This window comes from Dermacentor andersoni, chromosome 3 (genome assembly GCF_023375885.2).
Source record: "Dermacentor andersoni chromosome 3, qqDerAnde1_hic_scaffold, whole genome shotgun sequence".
Taxonomy (NCBI): Eukaryota; Metazoa; Arthropoda; class Arachnida; order Ixodida; family Ixodidae; genus Dermacentor; species Dermacentor andersoni.
In genome coordinates, this window is record NC_092816.1 from 173,440,290 (window position 1) to 173,453,676 (window position 13,387).

Sequence of the window (13,387 nt, forward strand, 5' to 3'; positions counted from 1 at the left end):
TCACAACTGCTGCACCTGTTGCGTCAGTTACATGGTGATGACTCCGCAAACGAGAGCCAGCTTCCAATTTTGCGCGAGCTGTTCTTGGAAAGCCTCCCACAGTCCGCACGCAGGGTACTACCGGGTTCCGACGATATGAGTCTCGATCAGATAGCTGCACTCGCTCTCCGCATCTGCGACGGCTTGTCTTCGGCACGGCTACCTATCGGCGCTGCGAGAGTCTAAGAGCCAGGAGGCTGACTCTGGCGCCAGGAGGAAACAGTTGACCGCCTTACCAGTGCACTTGAGAAGCTGACGACAGGCGGCAACGCTGATTACCAACTTCTCCACAACCATTCAGCTTCACAGTTTCACAGTGAGCCTTGAGGCTTGCTGCGGCAGTTGTGCTGGTACCACCGTCGTTTTCGCTAGCAAGCAAGTCACTGCACTCAGCCCTGTTCATGAACGGGAAACGCACCGGCCAGTCGCTAACAGTGGCATGCGAAATCGGCCCTTGAGTAAGATTCTTCGTAGTCGACAGGATCATGAGCACCCGCCTCCTCGTCGACACCGGAGCCGAATTGTCTATCGTTCCCGCCACGGCAGCAGATCGCCAACGCCGCAAGTCCACACCCACGCTCATTGCCATCGCGTCGTCTGGGCTCCGGACGATGACACTAGTCAACGAACTCCGGCGCTTGTACAGATGGCTGTTTGTGATCGCCGATGTTATCTTTGCCATACTGTGAGCGGACTTACTCAGACATTTTAACCTAGATATGAATGTTCGGGATCAGCACTTAAAGGATAACGTGACATCCCTCGATGTCCTTGGCCTGCAGTCCAACTTCACCACATCTTGAATCCGTAGATTTCGCCCGGCCTCAATGTACGACAAGAAGGAAAGGTAGCATGAAAGGGAGCCCTGAAACAATACGCTGCCCGCGAAACACAAGGTGACACATCATGTCAGCACCACCAGCCCATCTGTCGTCACGCAGACACGGAGGCTTGCTGGACGGAGGTTGGAAGTCTCCCTCAGCGTTATTCGTCCTTCCTCCAACAATTGATCTTCACCTCTCCATCTGGTTCCAAAGCAGGAGAGTGGGGACTGGCAGCTTTTTGTTGATTACCGAGCTTTCAATACCTTCACTACCTACTCCAGATCAATATCCCCTTCCCCACATACACGACTTCGGCGCTCGTCTTGCAGGGACGAACATATACAGCAAGATCCATTCGATGACCGCGGACCGCCAAATTCGTGTAGAACCCACCGACACTCTAAAGGCAGCAATCACTACTCCATTTGGCCTATTTGAGTTTGTCCGTATGCCTTACGGTTCGAGGAATGAGGCGCAAACTGTTCAAAAGTTCACGGAAGAGGTTAAGCGCGGACTCCAGTTCATTTTCGTCTACCTTGACGACATTCTAGTTGCAAGTCGCACAGAGGCAGTGCACAAACAGCGCTTTCACCTTCTATTTGAGCAACCGGATGACACATGGCCTGGTCCTAAACCCCCAGAAATGCATTTTTTGGAGTTGAAGCCATGGTTTTCGTCGGCAGTCACATTTCAGCCCAAGGCATTATGCCACCGGAATCAATGGTGCAGGCAATCTAGGACTACCCTTCTCCAACCTCCTTACGAAAGTTTCGCGAGTTTCTGGGGCTCATAAATTTTCACAGGCGCTTCATATCATCCTGCGTGCAAGTTTTCCAGCCGCTTACCGACCTGCTGCTTCGTGACTCAAAGAAACCGCCTACCTTCCACTGGTCCTCGGAGCCCGAACACTCCTTCCAGGAGGACAAAATTCGGTTGGCGACTGCAGTGTTGCTGACTCATCTGTTGCCCGACGCGCCAACTCGCCTTGTGGTAGAAGCATCGAACACGGCAGTGGGTGCAGTACTGCAACAGCACGATGGCATAGACTGGCGGCTGCTGAACTTCTCAAAGCACCTGAAAGCTACAGAGGCTCACTACAGCCCCTTAGGAAGAGATTTTGGCCATCTATTGCGCGGTCAAGCATTTACGTTTCTTTTTTTCTTGAAGGCTCTAGCTTTTACATTCTGACTGAGCACAAGCCGGTAACTTTCGTTTCCAAGAACAACACTTCCTCGTACTCAGAACAGGAGCTTCTAGAATTTTCCTTTATTTACGAATTTTCTACAGACACCCGCCACATATCTGGGACCAAAAATCAGGCAGCTGACACACTGTCGCGCGTCGGTGCTGTGCGCGCTAGTTATTGGGATTTTCAAGCTCAAGCCGCCGACCATCAAAACGACCCCAAGTTTCGTCATTTGCGGGAACAAGGCTCGTCGCTCCAGCTTGCACAGGTGCCGCTTCCCTACACAACAATACTGGTCACGTGCGACACATCATAGGCAGCTCCTCGCCCGTTCGTGCCCCATCAGTTTCGGCAGCCAATATTCGGTCTGCACGGGCTAAGCCGCCCCTGCATCAGAACAACGCAGAGGCTTAACCCGGGCCGATTTGTCTGGCCAGGGATCAACAAAGATATTTGAAGGTAGGCAAGAAGCTGCCAAGCCTGCCACGCCATGAAAGTGATCCGGCACATACGTTCAGCGGTGCAGCCATTTCAACCACCAGAGAGCCGTTTCGATCACGTGCATTTAGACTTGGTGGAGCCACTTCCGCCCTGCCAAGCATTCAAGTACCTCCCGAAGTGTGTCTACGAGTACTCAAGGTGACCTGAGGCGACCCCTCTACAAGACATCACGGCCGAAAGAGTGGTGGAATGATTTGTTGCTGCGCGGGTGTCGCGGTACGTTTGTCCTTTGCGTATAACTACTGAACGAGAACGGCAATTCTAAAGCTCGTGTTTTTCTACCCTGACGAGATTGCTCGGCACGCGCCTTCTTAACGCCACGGCTTAACACCCACAGAGAAACAGCATGGTCCATTGTCTTGGCTGACAACTGAAGGCGTCGTTGACCTCCACGGTCAAAAGACAATACTGGTTGGAAAGGCTACCACTAATACTACTGTGGCTGCAAACCACAATCAAGGATGACCTCAGAGTCAGCGCATCCGAGATGCTCTATGTGTCATCAATCCGCGTTCCAGGCCAGTTTTTCGACATCCATCAAGGCACTCCACTAGCGGGCGCACACACTTTGAGAGGCTACATCCTGACTCGGCCAGCTTCGAGTTACAGCCCTACCTATCACCCGCAGGCAGCATGTGTTTAGTTTCGCGACAATGGACACAACCACGCATGTCTTCCTGAAACGCGACTCTATCAAGCTCCCCTTGACTCCTTCCTATGAAGCCTCCTTTCGTGTGCTTTCGTGTTCAGACAAGACTTTGAAGGTTGACGTTCACGGCAAAGAAGAGACAGTGTCGTGAGACCGCACGAGACAAGCCTATCTTGAACATTAGCTCTTCATTCCCTTCTCCGTCCATCCCTAAACCTCCGGCATTCTAGGTGGAGGGGGCGTGTGTTGTAACGACTGTCCGTCCCTTCTTTCTTCACGCTTCTCGGAAAGCCGGTGTCTCTCGCCTTGGGAGTCATTACCCCCTGCTCTTTCTTGTAATTGAAGCCGCTCCCCGGACTAAGACGCCACTACAGCATCTCGGAAAACCTACTTTTGCTTTTCAATAAAGTCCAGTTGACCCTCCGTTCTCAAGCTGTCGAAAGGTGTATTCCTTCTGTCCACTAAACCGAGCTCCCAACAAATCTATAAACGGCCGGTCACGTGTGGTCGGCACATTGACGTCCATGTAGCACTCAATTACCGTTTCAGCAGGAAGGATACAATCCGATTGCCGTAATCGCGGGAAAGGCTGGGAGAGGGCGCTTGTCCAAGTGCACACGCCCTTTCCCAACCCTCCCCGCGACGAACGAGCTAGCCAGATAACAATCGACAATTCGTCCGCTCCCCCTCCTCCTTGTCCCTCACTCTCCACTTGCCCGCCCTAAGAAAGGTACATTCAGAGCGACCACCGCGACTGATAATATCACGCGGAAGCGGCCGACTGATCACTCGGGCGCATAGTTTTTTGTAAACCTCTCGGAAAGTTTTTTTTTTTCAGATCCTAGACATAGACAGCTTCGTTGTAAAATTAAATTGGGGGCCAATCCACTCTGTTAAGATGGAATGCTAGCGAAGCTGTCTTTGTGCTCCCAAATTCGGCCCCAGTCCACGGCGTGAAGTGGTAGTACAGCAAGAACGAACGAGTGCACGAAACAAAATACGATTAACCGGGGTACAGTCCAAAGGGATTAACGAAAGAAAACACGTTTATTTGTAATTTGCGACTGAGCATACTTCTTAGTGAATTATCTTAATGAAACATGGAAGGACTAAAGTTTTGTCCCAGCAGACAAACGTGGGGCTGTCCGTCTCCATCCCGTAGTAGCCCATGTATTGAAGGCAGACGGGAATTCCACAACTTTACGACTTCACCTAATTATGGGAACTAAATAAAACTCGTCGTAATGATAGAGTCGTCTTAGCGGCTAATTGTCGTATAATTTTGTGGGGATAGTTTTAATGAAAAAGAGTTACAGCCGTGTTCTGCAGAGCATTCACGATAATGCTGGCTTTGCCGCAAGGTCTTTCTGTGCCAGCCCAGATATCCCTCCCGCCTTTCCAAAGCGCACATGCGGCTCATTCATAACAGGGCTAGAGGTAAACAGCTTGGATGTAGAAATAACACAAAAAGGCCAATTGTTTGTGCGCGCTAAGAGTGTTGCAGCCTTTACACGCAAAGAACAAAAAGGTCGAATAAAGTTCAAGGTTCTTCATTCTTCACTTCGGCACCTACCTCAAGGTGCACACTGATTTGGCGTGGAACATGCAGCAAACAGACTTGCGGACGATCGACGGACGACACACGGAGAAACAGAACTTGATTTATATGACTTCAAAAAATAGAACAGTAACATACAAACAGAAGTAACATAAGCTTCACACACAGCTACCAAAGCTGAGTTGTAGCTCATAGAGACCGCGGGAAAAACTCGCCGGAATGTACCGATGATAAGCTGTCCGAATACTCTTCGCAGACCGCTAGGTCCAAGGGCTAGGTCCCCCTTTCTTATGTGGTGCCTGTGGTTTATGTGTGTGTGGCCACTTCCAGTAAGGCACAAGACCAACTCGCAGAAGCGTTCCCAATGTATGGCCCTCCGCCTTTCGCTCAAGGTCGGTATAATGCTGCGGAGTTTGTTATGAATCTCTGAGTCCGATTCATTTTTCTATAAACATTTTATTTATATTCACAAGGATGACGTGTAGTCTCCACTGGGCTTGCTCTTAAAGGTAGGTTCATAGTTGGTGTTTTGAGTAGTCTTGATTTGGGTGTTCGGGAAAGGTTCGACGTCATAGAAGGGAATGTGCACGATACGAACACCTGCATTTAATTAGTGGCCGTTCATATGATTCCGCACAGTCTTGGAACAGTAGACGATCGCATAGCTGCCGTTGCCAATGGGAATCTCTGATGATGAACTGCATCAAACATGGTGTTGTCATCCTTCTCCTTTGTTGATGCGAGATAAATCTATATAGCCGCGGTAATTTAAGGCTGTACCGTTCTTTCAATATTTAGGCAACGGTAGTTCTTCTATCAATTTGTCCAAAAACATGCAAAAGAATACACGATGACCCTTGATCCCATCGCTAATCTCCGGGGGGGGGGGGGGCGCAAGAAGCCCTCAAACCGTACCCCCCCCCCCCCGTAGTTAGTGCCTATGTCTTTGTCTTCTGTCTTCTGCATGACCATCTTTAAGTCCACTCTTACACTTTCTCTGTTAAGGTCCTCAATCAATCGTTGTATCTGCAAACCGAAGGCTGCTGAGATATTCGCCATTGATCCTCATTCCTAAGCCTCCCCGCTCTAATGGCACTAATATTCTAAGCATGGATTGAATACCATGGGGGAGATTGGGTCTCCTTGCCTCACCCGTTCTTGATTGGTAACTTTCTACTTTTCTTCTGGTCAACCAAGGTAGCTGCAGTATATTTGTAGATATTTCCCAAGATATTCACTTATGTCTATTGTACTCCTTGATTAGGTAATGTGTCTATGACTGCTGGTATCCGCATTGAATCAAATTCATTTTCATAATCTATGAAAGTCACATAGAGAGGTTGATTGTGCTGCACAATTTCTTGATTACCTGATTGATGACATGAATTTGATCCATTGTAGAATATCACTTTTCTCAAGCCATCCTGTTCTCTAGGTTGCTTAAGTGAAGTGCTGCCTTGATTCTTTTGCAAACTAACTTGGTGAATATTTTATGTGATGCTGAGAGCAGGCTAATGAGCCAATGTTGACATTCTTCGAGCTGTGTGGTACACTTGATGCCCTGAGAAATTGCGTATAAATGGCCGCAAACATTCCAGCCATAATATATCCTCCATCTTTGATTAAATCTACAGTTATTCGATCTCGTCATGCTGACTGTTTCTGAGTCATGCCTTGCAAGGCTCTCCTAACTTCATCGCTACTTAATGAAGGAGCCACTGTATTCTGTTCATCACCACGTCTGATGAAGGCAGCTAGTTACTGTGGGTGCTGTATAGGTCAGTATAGAATTCTGTTGCTTTTACTCTATCATTGAAATTGTTGATGACACTACCTTGCTTATATTTCACTGTATAGATCTCGCCTTGTCCTATGCCGAGTTTTCTTCTCACTGATTACATGCTCCGGCCATTTTTCACTGCTTGCTCTCTCTTTCCCACGTTGTAATTTCGAACATCGTTTACTTTATTTTTGTTGATCTGTTCTCGCAGTTCAGCGAATTCTTTCTGAGTAGGACACTTTCATCATTTGTCGTTTCTTTATTAGGTCCCTTGTTAGTGGGGATAGCTTACCTACTGGCTGTCTTCATGATTTACCTCCCACTTCAGTATAACTTATAAGGATCAGTATATAGTATAACGTCAAAGGCTCCTTAATAAAGCGATAAGTATTCTTTTCACAAGCTCGAATGGAAACGTTCTCACCAGCAAGAACTCCCAGGGAACCGACGAGGAAAGGTATGCCGGTAGCAAAGTAGGAAATCATGCAGCCCGTGGCCATCACGAAGCCGCCCAGCACGGCCGCCGCCCGCACGCCAAACCAGTGGATTAGTGGCCCCGCAATGAGACCTGCGATACAAGGGACAGCCTTGAAAGCACACCACAATCGCCCAAATTACTGCGTCTAGCTTCTCTGCTCTGCCACGCGATTTCTTCCACCGCTGAAGCTCCTTATCGCACAGCAGCACGCAGCAGTGAGGAGTACAGAGGCAGGTTAACAAATATGTGCTCCTAACTAGCCTCTGTCCTCGTCTTTTGCGCAAGGTATAATAATGAGCACTTACCCATTTTGCCAAAGTTTCCTCTGTAACGCTTAGACCCTTGCGCTAGAAAGCAATTACCTGACCGGGTGTCTAAATATTTGATTCGAAGAATCATCGGATGCCGTAATAAGCTCTTGAGGGCGGCACACAATATGCAACAGTGGTGGAGCATGGAAGCACCAGGAAAGCAGCTCTGTGACGTCGGTTTAATACGTGGATGTAAGGTCAGCCGATGCACCGATCCCTTTCGCCTTACTAAAGGAGTACAGCGCAGAAACACATGAAGGACGAATAGCATTAAGAGATGCAAGCGCACTTGTTATTCGTCCTTCATTTCTGCGCTGCAATCACTTCGATAAGGTATACCAACTAGTCGGTTTTTATAAGTTATCATTTTTCCAGCACTGTCCTGTGCATCACAGGTTGGCAGCAAGGGCTACAGTTCATTCATATTCATGAACCAGAAAATAGCGCAGAGTTCATCGGTATTAATTCCTGTGCGGCTTTACTTTGGAACAATCAGGTTGGGGAACAGGTATCGGAATGTTTTGTAAGGCTATCAGATATTTATTTCTTGACTCACATGGCTCCTCTTCTTTAAAAAAATGTATTTGTTATCTCATTTTGATATCTATTACATTTCAGTTGGCTGGCAGTAAAATATTTGAGAATGAACTATCTGTTCAAGTATACGTCTTTCCTCAGCACATCAGTTTTCCTATATTGTGAACCTCTTGAAAAAAGTTTGTACAAATAACTCTTGGCGGAATCCATGGCAGGTGTATGCCACTTGCGCTAAAACAGAATACAAGTGCAGACCACTTATTTTGCGTGAAGCATACAAACAACACGGAAACACACAAAGTGGTTGCTGAAATTGACCAACCTTGCAATTAGCTGAAGTACACGACAAAGCTTATTTTAACTATTTATTTCTCTTTTTCCCAGCAGTTCTGACAGCCTTCCATCTTTGTCAGCGCCACGATTGCGAAGAGCGGAGATGCTATGCCTGTACGAGTGCTATCTAATTGTAACAAAAAAAGTTATTAGAGCAATACGAATCACTGAGGCGTCTTGTACGCAAGTTTAGCTGCCATATATTTATGAAGGCTCCGCACGGCATCATTGGACACCAGCTAACACAGCTTTAGCGATATCAATAGCGCCAGCGCCTCTTTGCGGCTTTCTATTAGAAACGTAGGACTTAAGCGTCGCTCCATGTCGGGGGAACACAAACACCCTGCCACCTTCACTCACACTCAACAACAGTATCACCCAACGCTCCACTCCCCCGCCCCCCGCCACACACACGGGCGTGTGTTACACATAACAGTTTCTTGCAACTATAGAGCACAATGACCTCTAAGAAAATATTTAATCCTGTAGGCAAGGGGAGGTAACTGAAGAACACAAAGAGAGATAGAGGGGTGTTAATCAGAGACAATCTCCGCTTGGCGGCCCTATAATGCGTCCAAAGCTCCGTCTCACCGGATAGGTTGGTGAATCCGCTGTACATGCTCAACGGAAGAGAAGCATAGCCGCGTGTTGCCTCATACGTGGTCATGATTGAGGTGAAGAAGAGACCGCCGCAGCGGAAGAAGGAGGAGAACAGCAGGTTCACCAGGAAGCAGAGCGCAGCGATGAACCAGCTTAGGCCACCGTCGGGGCCGGCAGAGGGCGCGGCATGCGCAGAACTTCCGGCATCCGCTGCCTCCTCCTTTTTCTCCGCCGACTCATCGCTCTTGGCTACGCTCTTCAAGGGCTCGTCCCAAGGTTCCTGTGACCAATGAAAGCGACGACTCACAAACTCTCACCTTAGGTTAGGCGTTGAAAATGAAAGCTTGGGTAGGCACGCCGAGCCACGGAAGAGACCAATAAGAACAACTGGGCGGTGCGCTTGAATCAAGGTTCTGACCCGCCATAGATGGCATGCATGTGACATCACGTGCACCGGCTTGTTCGTGCGGCGGCCATTCACCTGCGACGGCCGGTACTGGAACCGCAGTGGTAAAAAGGCAGTGGTGGTACGACACGAGCTTCCCAGCCTTTCGATCACAATGCCACCATCTACGAGTAAGCAGTGTTTTCGGGCGCTATACTACTCGCAGCTAATCGCACCAACGCGTTGCCGCTACGACGGAAAGAACGGGGCACAGCTACAACGTTGATTCAGTACAAGTGGATACTTGGAGCGTCTTTCTGGGGATAAGTCACGGCGGCATCGTTACCTAAGGTGCATTATTCGCGAACATTGTCAGCCTGAATGCCCACAGATCCCTACGGTCCCGTAAGTGTACGTTTACCTGAATAGAAAGACGTATTTCGCATTAAGCCGGAGTTCACTGTATACAGGCCTGGAATAAGCAGATTCAATTGAACTCAAGCACCGGCGTTTTCGGTGTTAGATGGCTAAGAAGTGTAGCATCACGCAATACTGGACGGCATCCTCCAAGTATTTCCTCCTCAACAAGTTTACAGGTTGAATGCGACGGTCATCGCTCTGATTCGGGCTGTTGATTCGCCGAACCATCAGAAGCATCGAATGCCATGTGTCACGAAAATGAAAAAAATAAAAGCGATCAGATGACATCAGCGACAATTACCGCTTAGTCGACACAAATGACCGACTGCCAACACCACCATTTTCTCACGAACATCTCTGTGGGATACGCACACAGCCATGCTTCTACGCTACAGTATTTCCTGCTCTGGCACCTCAAGTCCGTTTACAGACGCCTCAACTAGAATTGTATTTGTTGCATGCAATAACCCTCACAAATTATCTGGTACCATGGTTGCGCGATACCGCCGCGGCCAGAGCGTCTACCTCTCAAGTGCCGCGTGCCCAAGGGTCATTTGTTCGAATCCCAGTATAGTCGGTACACTTCTGTTCGTCTTCACATTGCTGCGTCAGTTTCCGAGCAAGTAAATGCACGTTGGATACTGCGCAAATCTTGCTGACGCATAAGGAAAGCTAATGTACATAATCGTTTTTCAAGTTGGGTTATTACTGAATGCGTTGTGAGCGCGAGAAACGCATTTTAAAGACACAGCCTTCTTAGGCACAAAGCAATCTAATACTGATATTTTTTCCCTCCTTACCTTTTCAGTGCCTTAACGCGTTTCTAAGCAAACCTTATGGAAGTTGAATCCAACCTTTATCTAACCATATCGCCTCGAAAAGGGAGCATCCCTTAAAATAGCCCAGTAGGTGCCCACTATTTCTCTGGCGCGAAAAGCCCAATCACTGCACATCTAATAGAGTTCATCGCCATTATCGTCGAGTCGACTTTCTGCTTACGTCACCTAACGGCGCGCAGCGAGCCCGTTCCGGTTCCGCGCTCCACGCTGTACCAGCGCGCTGGCTTTTCGCCGCTGGGTGGAGTTCTAAGAGGGCGCTGAAACATTGCAGTTTCGGTTGCAGGTGCTCTGATATTCGAAGTTCGTCGTGCCACGGTTCCGCGGGCGGTCGCGTTCTTCCACATCCAAAAATTTATGTATGGCATTTACGGTGACTCTGCCGAAAGTAAAATTTCGAAAGTAAATTGCTTTATTTTGTTACTGCGCGACCAATTCCCCTCGTATCACCCGTCAACCGACGGTTCCCAGTACTCACACCACATCTCTATTAGAATCGTGCTTTCCGAAATTTCTTTTTTCAAATATTCATTAAACTTTTCTTGCAAGCACCCGGTATAAATAAACACTGCATGACATTAAAGCTGCGCAATCGCGGTGCATAAATATAAACATTGCACAAAATTTAACTCCTTATAGGATGCCAATAAAGGCAATTGTAGGCATCGCTTTTAGTATTACGCCATTTATTTGCCCATTCATGAAAGCTTCGCTTCGCATTGATTGCAGCCTGTGCGTTGGATCTCCACTGTTTTTATTCCTCACCGTCATGGCGATGCATTGATATTTAGTCGGTGACAACCTAAGAATGCAGTACGAGCTCAGCCTTGTACGCTGTTCACTTTCCCTTCCGAAAGAGAGCCGAGCTAGCTGGAGTTCGCTCACAGCTTAATGACGTTGCTCCGCTAATGCAAACGCTAGGCCGATTGGAAGATGAAGCCTCGTTGTTCAAAGCCACAAAGTTACGTTAGAAAAAAACATTTGCTCAAATGTTCAGGTTTCATCCGAAAACGAGGGCCACAAAGCAGATCTTCACGGAGAAATGACGAGTTTTAAACGCGGGAAACCGCTTGACGTCACGGAAGTAAGCAACCCTAGTTGAATGGCGCATCTATGCAAATTGTGTTTCAGTGTCACAGCATACAGATAACCTTTTGTTCTTAGGTTGTCACCGCTATATAGGAAATTGAACAGTTGTCATCTAAGTACTAACTGCGTCCCATGCCACGAAGCTTTGAATAATGGCGACGCCAAAATTCACTTTACACATTTCCATGAAGTAACTTTTAAAAAGAAAAGGTTGTGAAATTTTCCGCGGCTGAGAGATAAAGTGATTCATTGGCCTGATTTCTGCCTGTTTCGCGCAAATAACTGTGATAGCTTTGAATCACGGAATTGACCGTAAGGATATACGAGTACGGCGACAAGAATTTCTTTCCGTAATACGCTCGATACAAATTCATAAAGGCAGAACGTGTCTGAACCTTTACCAGGAAGAAGCGGATAAAACTTGTCGCGTTTAACTGTGCCAATTTACTTGTCAATCTCTAGGAGCTCTTCGCCAGTGGTCAACTGCCTCTGCTGAAAAAAGAACTGTTGTTAAACAAGTATGTTTTTGTGAATAGAGATTTTGTTTGTTAGATTCTTTCTAAGCGAGAATCTCGCTTTTGTTGTGTGCCTGCATTGTCAAAGAGTATGATGTGTCTGGATTCCAAAACAAAAGAGACATGTTCGGATATTAAAGCTCATACTGAAACCAAACGCCGTATGAGGGAAATACGCAGCATGTTGCCATTCTTACAAAAACTGCCGTACATAAACGAAAACATGTCTCTCTTCCATCACAGCTCCTTTGGCGACGCCTTTTGCAGAAATATTTTATGTAGAAGTGGGATTAGTTTCCTAATAATAATTTTCCAGTCTACCAGGAATCTTTTCAGCTACAGAGCGGCCATCCTGATTAAAGAATGTGCTTGGAGAAAGCCAACGCCAAAAGGAATGCCGAGCGTGCGAGACGCTTACCGGAGTCCAACTTTTCGTCCGCATTCTTGAAGGTTCCTGCGTCAGCCGGCCCGTGTGTTTCTGCACTGTACAGAGTAGAGGCGATCGCAGTTTGACTGACAAGCTGCCTTGCTGCCTCATTCCATGCTCTCCGCATCGTGCAGTTGTATCCCTCTCCCGACCCTCCTTCTGATGGGAAGCTCCCTCTGTCCAACACGTAAGCGTAAGCAGATACTGGGCATCTCCCGTTTCATCGGCGCGACTCTCATCTCTTCGCCTCTTTCGGTAGCGCCCGAACCAAGTGTGGGCACGATTATTTGCCTTCAGATATGCAGCAACAGAGACTCGTGCTTCTTCGCCAAGCGATGATGTTCCACTTGCCGTTCGAAACGACACAACGGAGTCGTCTTATCGAGGCCGTACGGCACGAAAGCTCTGGCGATTTGAGCACGCGTGGCTTGGTATCCGCAGTGCGGATTCAACCGGTTCGGAAGCAAATGCGCGACTCTGTAACAACAATATGACGAAATATTCTGGGCCGCTCCCGTTATCAGTGATATCCTCTCTACTGTAGTGTTCTTTGAAAAACACGCAACCCCCTCATTGTGAGTACTTCACGCCCGTGCTGGGATCACTCGAGAGTCTCGTAATCTTTCGTCTATTAAGAATCGTCCCTTGTACGTATGCTGAGCGCTGTCGCTTTCAGATAAAAAACTGCCAGTCGTTAGCGGGGCAACAATTATAAAGCCTTTTATCATTATGTAGGCAAAGATAAAAAAATAAGAAAAATATTCACAGAAGCTAACACGTTCCGCTGGAGGGCACTCACGCACGTGCTACAAGGACTGGCTCGTCCATACTGATTGATGAACTGCCCTGCTTGCTTGTCACCCCATTTAGTGTGCAAATGCCGCGCGAACGACATAAACGTACACGCAGACAAACACAC

The 13,387-nt window shown here is 47.8% G+C and overlaps 1 protein-coding gene across 1 annotated transcript in view; it reads right to left on the reverse strand.

The window, feature by feature from the left end:
* Positions 1-12,884, reverse strand: part of LOC126524450 (uncharacterized) — a 37,227-nt gene extending 24,343 nt beyond the window's left edge. The window contains exons 1-3 of the mRNA XM_050172761.3: positions 12,460-12,884; positions 8,788-9,076; positions 6,962-7,105 (exon numbers count right to left, since the gene is read on the reverse strand). Of these exons, the coding sequence (XP_050028718.1) occupies positions 6,962-7,105; positions 8,788-9,076; positions 12,460-12,579 (553 nt within the window). The 5' untranslated portion in view covers positions 12,580-12,884. The remainder of the gene's footprint in view (positions 1-6,961; positions 7,106-8,787; positions 9,077-12,459) is intronic.
* Positions 12,885-13,387: the final 503 nt, after the last annotated feature.